The sequence below is a fragment of the Chanodichthys erythropterus genome, chromosome 11 (assembly GCF_024489055.1).
Source record: "Chanodichthys erythropterus isolate Z2021 chromosome 11, ASM2448905v1, whole genome shotgun sequence".
NCBI classification, from domain to species: domain Eukaryota; kingdom Metazoa; phylum Chordata; class Actinopteri; order Cypriniformes; family Xenocyprididae; genus Chanodichthys; species Chanodichthys erythropterus.
The window spans coordinates 18,151,182-18,172,622 of record NC_090231.1 but is presented as its reverse complement, the minus strand read 5'-3'; the positions used below and the strand labels follow the sequence as shown (position 1 = coordinate 18,172,622).

Here is a 21,441-nt window from a genome sequence, read left to right as displayed (position 1 = left end):
AAAAATATTAATCACAGAATATAACATGCTATTTTTGACAACAATTATATTATATTATATTATTAAAAAAAAAGTGATTTTCTAAGAATTCAATGGCCCAAAGAAATTATTCCGCTTATACTATGGTTACCACACCCCAAGACACTGCTCCGATGTTGTATTTCAAGACACTTGTCAGGTTTTTGTCCTTAAAACACTCTTGTGTGTGGGACTAATTTCTTACGCATCTCATCCCAAGACTAAGGAATAATTCCAAAACGTCATTTCAGAACTAGAAACAGAGGCTTGAGCCTTGATAGCAGACTAATACAGTTGATACAGTTATTAACGCAGTTGAGAGAGAGAGAATAAGCAGCATATATGAATTAGCCTACACTGTAAAAAATTACCGTGATTTTAACAGTAAAAGACTGTAAAAATGCTGCGGTGAAAAACTGTCAATTGGTTTACAGAAAGTTTCCGTACTATATACGGTGAATAACTGTAATAGATCTAACGGTACATTTAATGTAATTTTATGGTAAAATACCGTTAAATTCAGTTTTTGGAAGTGAAAAATAACAATTCATTGTAAAATTTACTGTGAAAAACCGTAAATTGACATTCCCACAATTCCCTGCGTGACACTTCACATTTGATATATTTTCGTTGAAATAACTCTTTCTTCTTAGTTTTTCTCATTTTTTTCTAATCAGTTATGTACATTAGGGTTTTATGTTACATCTAATGTTGTTAATTAATGTTTATTGCATTTTTTAAAATTTCATGCATGTTACCATGATGGTGTTTAGTGTGTGTGTGAATGACACTGTGTGCACCTTCTATGTGTTCATGTTGTCCTTCTCAGCTTGTGGAAAAGCTGCTTGTGATGAACTTTGATTCATCATATGACTCCTATCACCACTGTGTCTGGTGACTGTCAGTGTGTAAAGGTACAAAACAGATATTAGTACTTCATTAGGTTGGTAAATTAACATTATATCAGTTAATGAAATACGTTATTTTACCGTAAATTTAACTGATTTTTTTTTTTTTACGTTGCTACTGTATTTTTTACGGTAAAGTTCTGGCAACCACAGCTGCCATTTTTTTACTGTAAATTTTACTGGCATTTTTTTTTACAGTGTACATGAGTCTGTGCATCCCTAATGGCAGCAATGTCTCTACTAATAGCGAAACTAGTTAATCTAACGGTACCTCAAGAACCACACAGATATTACCATGCTGGTGAGCCATGTATCTATGCTAAACTATTTTACTGATTAATTCATCAGACCTGGGCTGACAAAATGTTTCTGTGCGAGTATGTGTCCGTATTATACAGTATGTGTGTACGTTTGAAAGAGAGAGAGAGCGGGAGAGTATGCACTTTCAGGACACAATAAAAAAACCATGACAATAATTTGTCGTTTACATCCTATTGTTTACTTTATTTATTTGCTTGGTCAGTGTTGTTGTGGGTTTTGTTTCTTTTGCAGTTGTAGGCTGACGAATTGAGATAACTGAAAACATTTGGTTAAGTGATATGGAACTGCAATGCGGTCAAGACCTGCTAGAACTACTTTAGCTGTGCATTTCCCTGAAAATAATTGATCAGATTTGATAATTAATCAGATTCAATCATTAACAGCCCCGTATATATTATATTATATTATATTATATTATATTATATTATATTATATTATATTATATTATATTATATTATATTATATTATATTATATTATATTATATTATATTATATTATATTATATTATGTGGGTCCTAAACTAAATTATGGACCATTTTTACCTCTGACTCACCAATTGAGGAGAACTACTGAGAGAGATTACTAGCATGTTTGCATAGATGGAGAGGTCATCACGGTGAGACCTAAGAGAGAAGTTACCTGGACAGTCTGAACGCTTCAATGTAGAGACAGTATGTATACATGTAATGAAAGAGTATTAAATGATTAAAAATCTCATAACTGTGAAACATAAATTCTCAGCTCTTAGACAGATCCTTATTGTTTGTTGTTGTTTGCTGATTCTAATCTTGCTGGATCAGCAATGCAACAACAGATTTCTGTACCAACCCCAAAATAGCCACATGTGTGTGTCTGCCTACCAAACAGGAAGGATGATAATGTAGGTTGTGTCTGGAGCAACTATAGATGTTCTCACACTCCCATTCATACTCTGCTGCAACTCCAATGTGCCTGTGCCTCAGTCTGTCTCAGACTGAGATGAACAGATATACAGAGCAGAAGTACATACCATCTCTACACTGAAACATTCGAACTGTCCAGGTAACTTCTCTCTCACCGATCTTTGACAGTTTGATGACCTCTCCATGTCTTCACCAAACACACCAAAGTGTGTGCATGTGTTTGTTTGTGTGGTGTAAATGAACCACCACCTGAAAAAGACCCTATCTGTCAGTTTACTTAGGGATTAACCACTGTGATGGTGAGGCAGTGGGGGAAACAGAGATTGGGTGTGAGAGGAGGATCACTGTCCCGCTAATTCTAAATGGTATTTGCATCTTTTTCACACCACATTGTAAATATAACCCCCCAACAGCACACACATGCCATTTAATCAACCACTTACTAGGCCTTCAACTGGCAATAGTTATACAGTAGCAGTTAAGACCACATGCTATTATGTGCCACTATATTTCCAAAGGAAAAAAACAAATATGACCATTCAGATATTTGCAATATCTCAATTGTTGTCCTGGAAAGCAAATGGAGTCTCAGACCTTCCCTGATGTTTCTCCAGAGAAAACATTTCCTGATATCTCTTCTCTTGAGATTCATACAATGTCTTATCAATTAATACGTTTACATGTGCTGTTAAACATCATACTAGAGTGTTTTGTGTAGTGAATCTGCTATCATATTTAAAGACATTTTGGGGTCAGAATGACTCAAAAAAAAAAAAAAGCTCATCAAGGCTGCATTTACATAATCAAAAATACTGTAAAAACAGCCTATATTGTGAAATATTACTACAATTAAAATATCTATTTTCTATTTAGATATTTTAAATGCATTTTTTTTAAATTGCTGTAATAATAATTAATGACAGTTGAATTTACAACAACTGTCACATGATCCTTCAGAAATCATCCTAATGTTGATTTTATACTCAATAAACATTTCTTATCATTATCAATGTTTCACAATCAGTTTTTCTGCCTAATGTTTTTGTGTTTTGTGTAAACTATTCATTTATTTAAAAAAATATTGACCCCACATTTTTGATAGCAGTGTAATGGTATAGTGCAAGCCAGGTAGACTAACTTCACAAAATCAGCAAGGTTCAGTTGGACTAAAGCTTTGCCATTTACATTATGTTTCAAAAAGTAATTTTAACTAATTTAATAATTGTAATACTTTTAACAAATTTTTTTAATCCGACTGAAACCAAACTTTTGAAGTGCACATAAAAACACTTAATATCTTAAACTATGCTAAAAATATCTACCAAAATATCTTCCAAACTCAAATTATCTGAGCTATCCATACTTATATTTCTATATGCTTACTGTACAGCAACCATCATGTAATTTTATTTCTGTGACAAAGGCAACCGAACAATACAGAAATTGAACTGTATCAGGAGATGTTAAAGAGTATTAAAGTCCCAGGACAGACACTTGAATGCAATCTTGATACTGGCCTCTTAAAGGGTTAGTTCACCCAAAAATGAAAATTATCCTGGGGGGACCAGATTTTGAAGCCCCCCCAAATTCATCCATCCATTATATTAAAAAAAATCCATACGGCTCCAGTGGGTTAATAAAGTCCTTTTGAAGCGAAGCAATGCATTTTTGTAAGAAAAATATCTATATTTATAACTTTATAAATTCAAATAATTAGCTTCTGGCGGACGACCATACGCATACTGCGCAAGTCGACTTGCGCCAAATGAGTAATCCCCTGACGCGATGTATGATGCAGGATGTAGGATGTAGGAGTAAAGCGTAAGCCCCCTCACAACCATTATAGCTTGGAAGAGCAAGCATTTTTTTATTTTTTAAATATATCTCCAATTGTGTTAGTTTAAAAAAAAGACAGTCACATACACCTAGAATGGCTTGAGGGTGAGTAAACTAACCCTTTAGCTCACGAAACTATAGAAATCCAATTAAGACTGTCTGCTTTTTTACAGTCAGCTGTCACAGTGAGCACTGCAAGCGCTTGTGGGCCTGTTTTGAAATAAGTTTCTTGCATGGCTGCTTTTGTGCATCTCGTGATCCTCTCTCTCTCCTGCAGGTGAGATAAGACTGGAATTTGCTTGTCCTACAGAAGAGAAAGAAGTATCACGAGCTGCCAACCCCCACCTCGATCCCCATATCCTGGCATGAGACTGCAGCAAAAACCGGGCACTCTGGGTGGATATCTCTGCGCTGAATGGATGTTATGGCTGTAAATGCAGATTACTGATGTTTGGGTTGAATTCATGGGTGTGTTTGTTTCTCTGAGTCTGTTTTTTTGAGAGCTGAAGTGCTTCATCAATTGTGTCTCTAGGGGTTTTGGTGGATTCTATTACACATGTGCACAGAGACATGTGCAAAGGCACACCAACATACACATTCCCCTTTTATGTATATAAAACAGATATATCCTGGCATGTAAAAAGTGCACTCATTCACACACACACACACACACACACATAGCTGATGGAGAACACGTACAACCGCCACACATCCACCCATACATGTTCATACACCTTGACCTGCACAGTGTATGGACTCCTTCAAGTATGAAAAGTTCAAAGCAGACCCTTATGGTTCAAGTTACCAGCAAACTCTCAGACCTGGTGACACCAGGCGCTGGCATGTCCAGGAGAAAAATCTCAAACATCAGAGATGATTACAGTTTCAATGTGTATATACTGACATTACATTACTGAATGGGCATTTTTGTCTTCAGCAACAATTAAAATTGACTTTCTCATATGATACCAGATTTCACCACTAGGTGGCCAGTACTGAAAGACAGAATGGGTGGGAATTTTGGCCAGGAATTCCATTCTGCTTTGAGTTAAAAAGGCTTTGACATTGTAAAAATAGGAGAAAATCTGTTCTTTCACACTGCAATGGCTCCTCAAAGGGACAACTCATAGTTAGATCAAGCGGTATCTACCACAAGCGTTTCTAGCCTTTCATCAGTACTAGGACACAGGCCACGCCAATAAAAAAAAGTGTCCCCATATTTTGATGCTCTTTTGGGGTACTGTTATGGTTTTTGCTTATTTATGCAACATTCTATGCCATTTTGTAGTAAATAGCGTGAGAAGTGTGTTCACACTGAAAATTTATAAAAAAGCGCACTTATTTAACTGCAAAAAATGTTGGACACATTATGCACTTAAAGGATTAGATCACTTTAAAATGAAAATTACCCCATGATTTACTCACCCTCAAGCCATCCTAGGTGTAAATGACTTTTCTTCTTTCAGATGAATACAATCAGAGTTATATTAATAATCACCCTGATGCTTCTAAGCTTTATAATGGCAGAACACAGAAACTACCTGTTTGAAACTCAGGAAAGTGCATCCATCCATCTTTAACATACTCCCTTCAGGGGGTTAATAAAGGCCTTCTGAAGTGAAGCAATGCATTTGTGTAAAAAAAAACAACATATTTAACAAGTTATAATTAAAGTAAAATATCTAACTTCCGCCAGACCGCCTTCCGTATTCAACTTAGGAAGAAAGTGTAACATCTCTAGCAGTTCAAAAGGCTTACAATATGTCTTATGCCTTTCGTATTCAACTTACTTACACAAACGCATCGCTTCACTTCAGAAGGCCTTTATTAACCCCATGGAGTCGTGTGGAGTATGTTTATGATGTATGGATGCACTTTTTGGGCTTCAAACAGATGGTTTCCGTCCACCACCATTATAAAGATTAGGAGCATCAGGGTGATTATTAATATAGGCTAACGCCGATTGTATTCATCAGAAAGAAGAAAGTCATATACACCTAGGATGGCTTGAGGTTGAGTAAATCATGAGGTAATTTTCATTTTAAAGTGATCTAATCCTTTAACTGTGGCACCAGTACTTATGTACCAAAGGGACAGGGGCAATCACACTCCCAAGTTGGATGACAATATAATACACTAGACGGTAGAATACATTGTGCATATGTGCATAGTGTATAGAGCGTCAATTGGTTAGTTCTGATTATAAACAGACAGATGACATTAATGATTAAATATTATACTGGAAAATGATTCTTAGGTCTTTATTTGGTAATTTCCACCTTCAGGCAAGGATTTATTCATATTTTTCTGGGGACAACAGTATTTCACTGGGGCTTGTGTCCCATTAAGAAGGGTCTAGCGACACCCCTGGAATCCATCATGTTCCTGAACTAATTGCTTTGAGGCCTGTCCTGAGCATATTAACTCTCCAGTGAACAATGTCAGATTCACTATCAGTATCTTTAAAAAGCATCAATGAGCACATGCCTAAAGCAAAGAACTCTAGCCTCAGGGATATATTTTTGTAACATTACAAACATTTCCAATTTGGAATCAGCCAAAATAATCAGTACCACACACCGTCTCCCTGATAATCCACATTTGACATATGGACTGGGGGTGGTACGTATGAACTGGCATTTTTTTGAAGGACTAGAGGGGTTAAGAGGTTGTGTGAACAATGGGCTGTGGTAAGATTCACTTATTGAATAGACCTGAGGGTCGCGCAATCTTGCTGGTGGGGGATGGGCGGCGCTATATGTCTAAATGCCTGTCCTGATGGCTAGCTAACTCCTCCCTCTACGAATGACAGATGACACCTTTCACCTTGTAAACTTCGAAACAGAAATTGGGCGGAACCTTAGGAGTAATATGAAAGAGCTCCAGATTCCTTATTGAGAATCAGAACAATCCAACAGCCAATCAATGGAAAGGGAAGTGCAAACTACATTCAAACTCCCTGGCAGGACTGGTGCACAACAATGCCCATTGGGAAATGTAGGAACATGATATGTTTTGTGGTAAGGTCACTAAATATGCTCTTCTGTCCCTGTTATGTGTGTATCTGTACCCCTAGGACAGGTCCCTCCCTAAACATGTCCTCACCTGTCTGTCTCCTGCTACTGACTACTCTGACATTGGGACAATGAATCGGGCAAAATTATGCCATATCTTCATATTTGTGGCATTATATCCAACCAGGTTTAAAGATACAGACAAGCAAAACAAGTTGTCAGATTGATCACTCTGAGCTGTAGAGGCTAAGAAAGACAGCAAAATTGTGCTCAATGAATGGGTTCATATGGAAACTTTACAGATGAAAATAAGTATTCCTCATCTTTTCACATCAAGTTTGTAATGAAAAAATATCTGGCATTTAATGAGTCAATAATGTCACATGTAATGTGCAAATACAGTGTCAGTAATCTGACTGCAACCTGTTCACTTATGCCAGTACAATGTGTGCAGAAAATTGTTGGTGCAGATTAGAAACCACTGCTTAGAGAAGATATATCATAATAACTGTGGTTAACCAATATGCAATATGCAATGAAATAAAACCTACCGATAATAAAATACATAAGCCTATATAAATAAATGAGCAAACACAACATCTACAATAATAACAAAGATAGTCCAAGAGTTATAAACAAAGTTAAAATCTGTCTGAGTGGCTCAATTTACAATTATGAATGACTGATATCTTAAATAAAATTGCTGTTGCATGTTTAACATCAGTAAAACATTTTAAAGGGACATCCTATATGTTTCTACATGCAGTCTGGTGTATTATAATGTGCATATGTGCACTTTCACACAATAAAGTAGCTAGATGCAAACAAATATAGCGGATTGTATCTTTACAGTATCGCATGTTTCAATTGACATGCTAGATTTAGCACTTGCTCATACCGATCTCAAAGAAACCAATAGTTCCATGTTAAAAAGTAGGCTAACCTCTGTTTATAAAGTTAAGCACAGGCGGGAGAGACTGATCCAAAAGAATCCTGACGGTTACGTTTTACTTTGTTAAGATATAGTAAATAAAAGAAATAACAAGTAAATGTGCACTTACCGCTCCATCTGTTTTCTGTACCTCTGTGCTTATAGTGAGGAACACCACTAACACCGCGCCGAGACTCTTTAAGTTCATACTGATTTTCAAAGAATCTGCCCTCTTAACATTGACAGTTACAACTATGGACACTTATTAAACTTATCATATTCCTCCGTTAAGCTAACTGCAAAACCAAAAAGTTTTTTCAAAAGTTAGAGAGGGATTCTTGTAAAGTCTCAAGGCTGTCCAGTGCTGGCAGCGCTCGCAATAATGTAAGCGTCACTTTACTGAATCCCCCTTAACCTGCTCACCGCACTGCTTCATATCCCTCCGCCAAACACCACTGTAGATCCTCACAGACTTTGAGTTGTAACTTCATGAAAGGATGAAAAGAGCCGTTTAAATGTCTCAGGGGCTCTCTTATTCGATAAACCATTAATATAAACCATTTTACTCGCTTTTTTTCTTTTAAATATATAAGGAGATTTGGAGATTTGATGTCGTGGCGGAGGACACATCACAGACAAATATTGAAATAAAATACATATAGTTTCAATGCGTACATTTTTTTTCGATGCAGTTATTATAATAGAGTGGTGTAACTATATGAGATATCACATGTGTATCATTTAAGTTCACTTTTTACCCAATAGTGCTGCAGTCCGATCTACTGCAGGCTAGGCTACTAAAATATATACAAAACAAATAGACTAAGTTTTACTTGTCCTTTCTAGTCTAGTATTATTTTTAAAATTAGTTGGTTAAAATTATTTTTTTTTATTTTTTTATTACTGATTATTGAAACTGATAATTCATGTTAAACGTATGTCTGTTTGGAGTCACTTGAATTGCTCTCTGATCAATTTATGTGTTCATGTAATTTTCATAATGTTTGTTTTGTTATGTCCAGTCTTGTGTGAGACATACATTTAATGATATTTTAGCTTACATGAGTGGTACGCTGTTTACTGATAAGATTGTGTTTGTTATCTCGCTGTTTGTTTAGAGGCGAAAGCGTGAGGCGCGGGTGATTGACAGGTGAAGATCCCGCCCTCTTTTCGGAGCTCAGGCACTTGCAGCGGTGCATGAATCTACTCTGCCGCGAGGACAAGCAGAAGTTTCTTGTGAGTGAACTCTTATTCTCAGAGGACAAACAGAAGCAAAACTTTAAAAAATAAGTGTAGCATATGGAAAATAATATTTCAATCTCTCGTTTAATTGTTTATATTTATATCCTTATCTCACTTCTTGTCCTCCGAAGTGGACGAACCGCTCACCGGATTCTCAAATGAATAGGTTTGAAGCCATTAACAGAGGCTTACTGTGAAGACGCCGAGGATACATTAGATGCGTTTTCCTCAAAACTTTGCAAAATGAGACTTTGGTAAGTATATTTATATGTTATTAAGCGTGGTTACAAATTCAGACACTTGGATGTTATATAGTCAACTGTCAGTTTTAGTCAGCCGAGTAAAATAAAGCACATATTTCTCGCTAGCACATATGATGGATTTGTTCATCTCCCTCCACAGGACTTTTGTGTTACCTGTTGTCTTGTATGCAGTATCTGCTCAAGGGGTAAGTGTGCTATTATTATTAAAAACACTTCAACTCTTACTGAATATAAGTGCATTTCCCCTTGATTAATGTCACAAAAAAAATTATTTGTTCATTTGTTATTTAACTGAACATCTAAGTTGTTTTTAGTACTAGCCTATACATCTGGCATCATATTTTCCAAACACATTTGTATGTATGTTACAAGCCTTAATCACTTAATACAACCTGAAGATTAGTGTGCCTTGTTAAATTTGTCAGATGTCAAGAGCTTACAATGGTTAGTTTCAGTTGAGAATTCATTTTTAAATCAGTGTAATATCTTGTTTGATTTGTGAAATGTCTCTGTACTCTCATCACCAAACTGACAAAACACTCCTCCTCCTAATTAATATGCAAAGTACCCTGTTTCTCTGCCATGCCCATTTACCCAGTTAGTACCCTATTGACACTCACTATTCTAATTAGTGCATTAGTCATGGATATTTAAATATAAGCATCTATTTTGTTCTTCCTCTGTTTTGATTTTAAGCAATAATTTGGCTGCACATTTAAGGTGTAGTAACAAGTAATAAGGTGCATTTTTAATTTTTTTATATAAGGTGATTGTATAGACTTGAGTTATGAAAAGGTGTGTCTTAAGGTAATTTGAAAGTAAGTTGTGATTTGGCTTTTCTGATTGTGCATATGAGTTTATTTAACCACGACCCTGTATATGGGCCCTGCATATGGAAAATGCAATTAATACTGGCAGTTACTGGGAATAATTGTAGATGGCATGATTAGAGAATATATGCATGATATGCAGACCTATCAAGTGGCTGCATTTTGGATGTGCCCAAGCAGAGGTGAGGTTTGTGCAGGTGGGATAGTAAGTAGTGGAAATAGTCTAGCCATGAAATAATTATAGCCTGCTGCACTAACAAACAGCTTAGCAGAGTAGTAATTAATGGAGGGCTGAATTTTCCTCATGTTTCTTGTGTAGCGTGAAGCAGGAAGATGGTTGCTTCAGTGTGGTCCACTCCACAATGGCGAGTGGGACATCTAGGAGTCAACTAGAACATTGTGTAAGAGAATGGAGAAAAACATTTGGAGGTCTTGACTATATATTGAGGAGGAGTTAATTTGAGTTGAAAAAATATTATTTTTTGAATATTAATATTCATAATTATTGAATAATTCTTATTGTAATTAGCTTTTGTTTTAATGACCATAGTGAAAGGACACTTCCCCAGAATGCCAATACTTGTAGAATTTATTTGAATTCCACTTTCTATAATTCTGATTCAAATTCCATTTCAACTTCCTGCATGGCTTGGCCCATTCAAACTCACACCAACGAACTGAAAGGGAAGCAATTCTTAAATTTTGAGTTTTGCACAGCTGTGGTTAGAGCTGCACATTTCTGAATAAATTGACACCTTTTTGTTTAAAATAAAGATCACGATTCTAAATAGACAATGAAACAAAATAACATGTATGACAAAATGTTAATTGCTGCAGTCTATTATTTTTTTTTTAAATAATTTAAAATAATTTTTATTTAAAAAAAAATTATTTGAATGATTAAGGGGCTGTTTACACAACACCGTTTTCAACTGAAAATGGGAAATTCATTTACACGACAACGGCATTTTGGTGGGCCGAAAATGTAAACTTTGTAAACTAAAACGTGTTTCAAAGTGGAAGTTTTTGAAAACAATATCGTTATCATCTCCGTGTAAACTGCAAAAACGTGAATCTGTGAAAACGGTGACGTCATGCACATGCGTATTTACACGTTTAGCCTATCCACCTTATTTGTCAATGCAGAATTAAGGTATTTCTGTTAATGTGTGAGATTTATTAGTCGCTGTTGGGAAATAATGAGAAGAATATCAAAGTGCAGTAAACTATAAAAACAAGGTGGATAGGAATGTGCTTTTGGCGCGAGTGCAAAAGAATGCATTTGTGCAGGCAGTCTTTACAAAGTGACATCGCCATCTACTTGTCTGGCATGTGTAATATAGCATTTGTAATCATTTTCGTGGATCCGTGTAAACAGGGATTGTTTTGATAACGTTATCATCTGTACAAAGAAAAAACGTTTCCATTTTCAGTATATCATTGTCATGTAAACATACCCTCAATGACAAATACATTTTTTTAACAGTCACTTGTCACCACCTACTGGTGTAACAAATCGATACAATCTTTATTTTAAGTGTCAACTTATTTTCAAAAATGTACTCTATTTGGATAACTTCCGTAGTCATCAGTGTTTATATCCGAACAATAAACGTTTATTCCAGTACGTCTGTGATAATTTAATACTATAACACAAATAATGATACTGTGTGGTTAAAAATTTTGTGAAGCCGTTTTGCAGATCTGAATGTTCGCTGTGAGATCATACTTGTCAAAGGTTTAGTAGACAACCGAATCTTTGTCATTTAAGAATAAGTTGGTGATTTTTTTTGATTTTGTCAAGAGGCTGTGTTTGTTTAGGGTGAAGGTTGCCAATATTAGTTTTAGCAGCACATTTAATTTGTCGCAATACCATTGCGTGGGTGTTTAAATCAAGATTTCTGATTGTTTAACTATTAAGCGTACAGCTCTTCCGGTGGTATATAAAATCAGAGACGTATTTCAATCACATGTGGATGCATATGAAGTGCTTGTTAATACCAACTGTACCAACTGCTTGTTAATAACAAATAAACTCTTTTTCTTTTTTCGCTTAGGGGTAAAAAAAGTTTCAAATATTTTTTCAGCGATATACTGTTAGTGAATATTCTGAGATTGTACATGCTGCTGAGAGTGGCGTTTATATAAATATATAAATATGTGCTGTGCACTTTCACTCTCAATAAGGAAAATAAATGCTACAAAAATGACAGCGGTGAGAAAACAATATTTAAGAAAGCATCTGATCATAGCAACGAGCATATGTTTGCACAAGCTCTGCGATTCGGCAATCAAGTCACACCACATTTATATATAGCACTTTATACAATTGATTGCTTTAAAGCAAGCAGCATTAAGCTATCAGTAATAAACATGAAAAACAGTGTCAGTGTTTCTTTTTAATGTCTAAAGAATTGTTTGGGAAGTAAAAGTCAGCTTAGTAAACATTTTCTGAACAGTGACCCAATTTTCTTTAAACAACTCTTAATGTAGACATCACTTTAACTCTTTTTAGATGCTTGTAGAGAGTCAGACCTCCAACATCATTCAGATAAGGTCATCAAGAATGAGCAGAGAAGTTCTTAAGAGTCTTTGATGGGGGTCAATACAGAGGTCAGGGTGAATGGTTTTACCATTCCTTTTTTTCTACGGGCAAGAACAATCAATCTTTATTCCAGTGTGCTGTCATTTAACAGCAATTGTAAGCTTCTACATAGGTTTTAAATGGGTAATTGGGCCAAATTCTTCAACTGGATTATGAGGGGCAAGGCAATACAAGGAGCCAGGTAATAGTGAACTGGTGAAATATAGCCTGTCTCAAGGCTTTAGAGAAGACTTTAGAAAATGAAACTTTTGAGTAGTAAAATATCATTCGCAGTTTATTGCATTTAGTGTAATTTGTCATTCATTAAAAATGTACTAGCGAATCAGAGGCTGGTATCTAGTTGGAAGCACCAGATTAAAGATTACCCTTTTCAAAGTGAATTCTCACTCTTTAAATTGCACACCAGGAAATATGTTTTGTAAACATCTAGAGTTTGTGTATTTGATAATGCTTTTGCATGATATCGTGAACCAAGTGAGGTAGCAAATCATATGTTTATATTCTAATGTATGGAACATTCACTCCATATCTTTTACTTTTATATATACACAGATAAGCAAACTTGTCATTCCTGGCAGTTCTCATCTGCAGCCACCAAAGCACTTTTTCTGGTTATTGAAAATAATCTAAATCTTATTGGCAAAACAGTCAGTTATATCTAATAGCCTTTCTGAAACAGACTCATAGTGTTTGTGAGTGTCTGCATAGTTTGATAAGCCTTTTTGATGTCTTCTATAGCACAGCTTGAAAGAAACCACAGCGGAAATATTTGGATTATAACTACCTCTCATACACCATATCAGCAGAGAAAGAGATATAGGGGTTTATGTGGTCTAGATAAACATGAATGCATGTGAAAGCACTTTAGCTGAGGGGTTTTGTGCTCGGGAACTGTTACATAGATAATGTTTCAGTATTTTAACTATGCCAAAGGCAATGGATTCCAATAACAAGGTGTTCATAGTGAAAGGCATCATTTTCCTTTAAAATTCCCTACTGCTTAGACTCAAAATGGGCTTGTGTCGAAAATATATTCTAAAACATAATGAATTTTATCATGTATAATAACTGCTTGCTTTGGGTATGGGAATAGGATATGGATTAATGTTGAGAAAAAAACAAGCATGACTAATCTTTATTGCCATTTAATAAACAGTCTCTGAGAAACTGTTGTGCTTTTTGTCTAAATATTGTCTTAGTGTTATCACAGAGGACACCCCATACTTTCTCCCCCATGAAAAATTCCTGGGCTGCCTGGTAAAAACGTGTTGAGAGTTCGCTTTTCCTTGCTGCAGGTGTCGCTTTCTAGAACATTCCTCCAGGTCAGACCGAGACACTTTGTGATTGCTTTGTGATTTGTTAGTGCCCCTCCCTGTTTGAAACTTCTGTGGGACACAAACAAATTCTGTATGTCCCTCCATTGATTTAAAAGCTTTAATGCTATGAGGTAATGTTTATTGCCCTCTATTGGAAATTAGGTTAAGTGGATTGAGATGAGTTTTCAATAGGATTAAGGGCATTCCTGCATCTCTGTTTGTTGTATGTATGTTTAGTAATAAATTAAATAGCAACATAGCAAGCTGTCATTTAACAGATAATTTTATAGCTATTTACTGTAGTCTGTGAAGTCCCCCTCGAATGACCTATAGAGAAAATTCATTCATTCATTCATTGTATTCACATTGTTTCCATCCACATCAGTTTCCATCCCATTAAAGTGCATAAGCTTTCTGTTTATTCTTCTTCTAGTCCTAAATTTATTCCTTTCACTATCTCATTGTTTACTCTGTCATCCATCCATTTTCATTTTAATTTTTTTCCTGAGACTAAAGATAAAGATTTGAGCTTTTGTAATTTACTTTCCAGGTGGCTTCATTTCCTGTTCCCTTGTCTTTTACAGTTTCTGTCTTTGCCTCATCAGATCTGGTTTAGTAACTAAGAGGAAATTAAGTTAATCTTAATGTCAGTGAGAGATTTACTCCTTACATGGCCTGCTTTTACTGTACAGAGGCTTGTGGTTGCACATGAGAGGGATTTCTCAGATCCGCACATGTTCATAGTGCCAAAAAGAGAACATTTTACTGCTTTTTCATCTTTCATGAGGATGGATAACAGGCTGTATGAGGATCTGTGTATGTTTGTGGGAACACGTGTGTGGGCTAGCTTTTATTGCTTCACTCATCTCAAACCAGGCTCTTCTATAGAATGTCCTGCAGTCACAATCAAACAACATAAGTATAAATCACAGCTTGCTACTACAACACTTTCATACAGGTTGTAAAGACCTGCTGAGTGTCCCTCACCGTCTCCATTTCTGTCCCTCCTATAGTTTTGCATGGTCACCTTTTTTCTTCACTTATGGGCTCTCTTTCTCTTTATATCTTCTCTTTATTTCTCAGTACACTGATCTCCCTCTTTCTGTATCTTCTTATTGAACTTTTCAAATCATGCAACAAATAGCACAGTCCAAATGTGTCAATAATAAATACCAGAGATTTGGGAGATTAAAGTCTCAGAGGTGTTGACAGATGCCTCCTCCACAGCTGATTTAAGAGACAGGACATGCCAGTGACATTTTTGTCTTTGTCTTGCCATCAGCTCTGCACGTATGATAGAGCTCACTAAGATCCATGTTCACTCATGTTCAAAGCAGGCAAAGGATCAAAGGTTACTCTACGGAAACAGAGTGAGAATGTGTGGAGAGGGCATCTTAATTTTTTTTCCGTCACTCATGGGTTTTTAAATAGAAAAAAGAGGGAGGAAAGGACATAGGAATGGAGAAAAGAATACTAGATTTTTTAAAAATTTACATTTTAACCTTGAATATTTTAGTAATGTAGGAAATGATAGGATTCCCAGCTTCCCTGTATAGTTTACAGCATTAGTTGAGAGATTTTTTTCCTTAAGAAAAATGAATATGAAAATTGCTAGTTGGTTTGGTACTGGCATAAAGTAAATCAAGAGGATTTTTTCCCTCTTTATCATCCAGTCACCTCTCCTCAACAAGCTGCATAAATCTTAGTATGAATGTTACGTGAGAGTAGAGATTTAAACGGCCTTAAGTAAGAGCAGTAGTTTTAGTGATTCTTGCATTCTTTAAAAAAAAAATAAGATGGGACATGAGACATGGAGAATCTACATGTAGAATGATGAGCAAATGCTGTTCTGACATGGAGAGCACATGGAGAAATACACAGATGAAAGATTGATGGATTGATGGAAGAAAATACTAATTCCCCTTAGGGTTTAAGAAGAGTCTTTTTCCAGTTGAAGAGGGCCCCCTTTTATCGTAACATATAGATAGGTTTATGATTATGTTGTTTTAGTTCATTGTACATGTCTTACACCATTGTACATGTCACTGCTCTTTTCGCTCAGTTTTCCTTTCATGTGTTGTTGGTTGGCTTGCTTTCACTCATTCTTTCATTTCTTTCATGTACCCCACCCTTCTCTGTCATCCATATAACCTTCACAGTAAATTGACACCCTCAGGGCAAATCCCCCAAGCACACATTTATTAATCTAAAAGTTCACCATTATTGTGAAAAATCTGATATAGACTTAAAAAAAGAAGCACACTAATGTTTACTACTTGCAGTAATCGTAAGTATTGTCAGTAAGCAAGTAAATATTGCATTCATACATCTGTGTAATTAATGCATCCTGCAGTTACTCGTTGTTGTGCTGCAAGAAAGCCTGTTATTTGGGAATGGCTCTGTTTATACATCTGTGTTTGGTCTTCCCTCCCTCTCTACAGGACTACATCATCCTTTCTACCCTCTGTCGTTTTTTTCCACATATCTATTGTGCAGTATCTCTTTAATTCCTCCCTCATTCTTTACCTATGATATGTCTACCTGTGAATCATATCAATAGTTTTCTGTAGTTTAATGCCAACAGCTCAAATGTACCCTTGTCTATATTTTGTTTGAGCGTGAGCCATCTTGTAGTGCCACTGGAAACAGCATAAAGTACCAGGAGTAATATGACCATGATGGATATTTTCACTTTTTTATAAATACATTTTTTTTTACAAAATAATTTTTACAAAATGATGAGAAAATAATTGAAAAAATACTAATTATGAATGTTTATTTTTCTTAGGACTCTCTCTTTGTCTTTCTCTCTCTCATTAACTAACCACCCTTGCTTATCAACAGAGCAATTTGCTCCATATTTTTTTGCTCCATATACTCCATGGGTGGCCAGTGTAGAAACAGAAAGATAGCATTTTTACATTTACTAAGTTCTGTTTTTCAATTTAAATTCTATTTGCATTTACTCACTGCCATGTCTCTCGTTCCAAAGCTGCATGACTAAAGCCGCGCACACACTCAACGATTGTAAGGCCCATTATGAATGTAAATTGATACTTATGACTGATCGCGCTCAAACGCGTCCAGTCAGAGCCAGTTGCGTTCAGTCTGCGATTACAGTCGGTGTTCAAATTCCATGTGTAAGATTTTAAATCTGCTTCAGTCACAGGAAACAATCGCTGTATGTTGAGCACAGTCTTAGAATGTTTTAGCTAGTCGTTAAATGTGTGCCCGGCTTCTTTTGTGAAACACAAAAGAAGATATTTTGAGGTATAAATAACATTGGACACCATTTGACTTACTAATTTAACTTACATATTCAGAAAAGAACAGAAATGAAAAAATAAATAAACATAAATTATACTGTCATTCATTATAAACGGCAGGCCTAAAGAAATTTATACAAAGCCAGACTGAAACTACTGGCTTGTGGGAAATGTACTTTACAAATAAACATGGGCTCACACACCTCGCATTCTGCACAAATCCAAATGTGTGCTTTGTGCCTGTTTTGTGTGCTTGATGTTCATTGCATTACGTAAGTCACTTTGGAATATAAGTCGCAGCATGTTTCAGATGATAAAAAAATGTGAATTTGTGTAATCCTTTCCTTAGCAAACACCTCAAGCATCAGCCATTATAGTATTACAGTATAATCTACTGTAGCATAGTTTAGCTTAGCAGGGTCAAGTACTATCATGTGTGAAGCATAGAAAGTATGTGTGACAGTATTTTTAAATTAGAGATAATTTTAGTGGAAATATAAATTGCTGCAGTCTTTTGGAGTTTCAGTGCACTTCATCGCTCGCGGATGTTAAGATGGAATGAAAAATGGTAGACGTCACTCTCCCTCAAGAGCTCAGCCCCGGAGCTAGACATTCCCATGATGGCATTCTCAAATCTGTGACAGGGGCAGGCCTCAGCGTAGTCTCCAACCGTTGGCTAAGTAGCTGAACCCCCTCACCTGCACATCCCATCCCAGTATGCACACCCACCCCCTCTAAACCTCTGTATTATTATCTGTATCAGCTCTGATGCTTTTTTCTTTCTTTTCAAACATTTACCCTCCTGCTTAATCCAAAAATATCACATCTTGTCATTTACTTATTTTCTTCTTTCCCCCCTCTTGTCGCCCCTCTATCCTGTCTTGATAGAGGAATGCACCTCATCACTCTCTCCATGACCTTTTTTACCTATCTGTCTCACCTGTCTGTTCCCGCCCAACTGCTCCAGGGCAGATTTAAGGCAGGTCCTGTAGGCTTAGTTTTTACTGTTTTGGCCTGCAAAGACAATGGCTATGTACTGTTCTTTAATTATATCAATGTGGTGGTGTAATCACATGGTGGAGTGGAGAGAATTTAAAAAAAGGAGTGGTGTTCTTCACATTTAAAGATTTCAGAATACTAATACTATAAGTTGTCTCAGAAATTATGGGGTGGGTTTGTGTTTATATTGTGCACTAAGGTTGTCAGCACATTGGTTGATTTAGTGTCCTCCAGCTAAGTCATTATGTTTCACCATGTTTTACAGCCAAATGTGGTCTGTGGTTTCTGTTAATGGCCAAGGTTTGTAGCTTTGGTAAAGAAAATCTCTGCCACATTGGTTCAGCACCAGGTCACTCACAGCACAGGAAGTACTGGGTTGATCTCATCTGTGACACACAATGTGTCTCTAACTAGTGTAATCTGGACCACATTAACTCTCTCCATTAACTCTTACTCCCTTAGGAGCATTTTAAGCAGGAGGCTTTAATAAGAACAATTCTGTGTTTTTTCCATTTCACTGAATAAATGCACTGGCAAACTCTGTGTGACAATACAATAAGAAAATTGTAGGGGTGTAACGATACCCTCATGTCACGATTCGATACATATCATGATACTGAACTCACAATAAAATATACATAGATGCAAACTCCTCACCTTTAGGTGAGAACTCACCTTTTTGAGATCAAAATAGGTCACCTGTGGGATTTGCATAGATCCAATGAGAAAGTGTTTTATGAGGGGGTGGGGGGGTTTTACAAGGGCATAGCATTTTGTTATTTATAAAATGAGATTTTAACCAAATGTTGATTTTTGGTCAAATGTTGCAACAATGTAATTTTTTTTGCAAGAAAAATTACAGTTTTGAACATTTAAGGGATTTTTACATTTATTTTTACTACCCTGTAAGTAACTACAAATGAGCATGTAAAGCAAATAACTTTAAAAAAAATGTACGTGTGCTGCATGCCCCCGCCCCGCGCAATGTTCTCATCTTTTTTCCTCCTTACCTGTTTGCATCCCTGAATATTATTGTGATACTCCAAGACATAGGATAGGTAAAAGGATAACAAAAAAATTATTGTTGATTAAAATGCTAACGATATAACGATATAATATTTTATATATATATTTATATATATATATATATATATATATATATATATTTATATATTTATATATATATATTTATTATATGCACAAAATATATAATATTTTTGTATTGTGATATATTGTGACACGATATATTGTTATACCCCTAGAAAATTGTGATTATCAATTTAACCATTATGTAGTATGCAGTATGATGAAAATGGGACAGTTTTCATTGACTAAAACTAGATTAAAACACCCAGACATTTAGTCAACTAAAATTTTACCAAACAAAAACAGAACAAGGTTGACTAAATATGATAAAACTTTAAAAAGTACATTTGACACAGGACTAAGACAAAATGAAAAAAAGATGATGAAATTAACACTTTACTCTTAACATTTCAGCTATATTGTTCAATTTCAAATTGTGTTCAGGCAACTGTGTTTAACTTGTTGGGACAACAATTAGTGGAATTTTGATGGCCTAACATGGGTTTTATGTAGTTTTACATTTATTAGTATTTATGATGCAAAACCCATAAACTGGATAATATATAGTTGCTGGTCAGTTGCATATAAGAGTATTAGACAACTAAAATAAATGTGTATAGATAACTTGGATGACTTGGTTTTGGAAGAATTTAATAAGAAATGTTGAAATCTGAGACCTTTGCAGTTTCATAGACTTTGGTATTTTGGCTAATCTGAGCGCACAATTATTATTAAAAAGGGTTCGGCTAACTCTTTTTCTTTCCATTTTTCAAAATATTTTGTGTGATTATCAGTCAAAGAGGACATGTATCTGGGTTGGAGGATATGTACATATGAAGAGTTTGGTTCCATTTTAAAAAAAAGAGTTTCCGCCAAAATCAGTATTGTATCTGTTCGGTACTGAAAAGTAATTTAATAATTTTGCGCAAAATGCTATTCTTGTTATTCTATCATGTTTTCTCCCTTTCTTTCCAAAACACGACAAACAACAGTCTCCTTTTTCTGCAGAACGCGAAATATCCGCTCAACCAATCACAGCGCTCCATTCCACACACTGTAAACATTGAAGGCTTTTTTAAAAAGCCATTTTTAATACCAATGTACTCGGCAAATGTGTTTATTTAACTGTGCGGTGGCACCACATACTCTTTAATCAGTAATGACAAATAATTAAAAAAATTAACAAGATGACCCCTTTAATTCATTTTGGGAGTGACGGCTGAAATGCCTGTATATAAGATAAATATTGGCAAAGTTTAGACTCTGTCATATATGTGAATCAACTTACTTTGTTGTGTATTTTCAATTTTATATTGATGGATTAATTGCATTTTGAAAAAAAAAGTGCCATGGATTTATTGCATTTTGGGGAAAAAATAATACGTTTTTATAATACATTTTTTAAAATCAAAATGTAGATTTGAATTTTTAATGTTTTTATAACCAAAAAAAATGCTATGTGAAAGTTTGAAACAGAAAATAGTGGTTTTCATCTTGCCACTTTCTTGGTAAAGTAAACATCTTTTTACTCAAATTAATCAAAATGGAGTTATTGCGTTTTGGAACTTAACTCTTCATATATATGCGTATATACATGTCTTTATGTTTATCCCTTATTCACAACGACCAAACATGAGTGCTTTGTACACATCCTGCAATGCTGTAAATTATCAACTCACTCTGTTTGCCTCAGGACTCCGGCAGTCTGAGAGGAAGTGTATACAATCTGTCTCTGTTCTGTTCATTCATTAACATCCACCTTTATGGATTACACCAAACTGTGGTCAGAGACGCTGCAGATTTTAGAAGGACACATTCTCAAAGATGAGTTTGGTTCAAGGCTTACAACATTGTTTGATGTTCAGGAGCAGCATGCTCTGACATTTGCACTTCTCCTGGGCAAT

The 21,441-nt window shown here is 35.5% G+C and overlaps 2 protein-coding genes across 2 annotated transcripts in view; one reads left to right on the top strand and one right to left on the bottom strand.

Annotated features, from left to right (window-relative positions):
* col4a5 (collagen, type IV, alpha 5 (Alport syndrome)) overlaps positions 1-8,289 on the bottom strand; it is a 59,544-nt gene extending 51,255 nt beyond the window's left edge. Inside the window, exon 1 of the mRNA XM_067401907.1 lies at positions 8,061-8,289. Coding sequence (XP_067258008.1) covers positions 8,061-8,138 — 78 coding nt within the window. The 5' untranslated portion in view covers positions 8,139-8,289. The remainder of the gene's footprint in view (positions 1-8,060) is intronic.
* Positions 8,290-9,126: 837 nt separating this feature from the next.
* col4a6 (collagen, type IV, alpha 6) overlaps positions 9,127-21,441 on the top strand; it is a 100,723-nt gene continuing 88,408 nt past the window's right edge. The window contains exons 1-3 of the mRNA XM_067400524.1: positions 9,127-9,166; positions 9,339-9,426; positions 9,575-9,620. Of these exons, the coding sequence (XP_067256625.1) occupies positions 9,416-9,426; positions 9,575-9,620 (57 nt within the window). The 5' untranslated portion in view covers positions 9,127-9,166; positions 9,339-9,415. The remainder of the gene's footprint in view (positions 9,167-9,338; positions 9,427-9,574; positions 9,621-21,441) is intronic.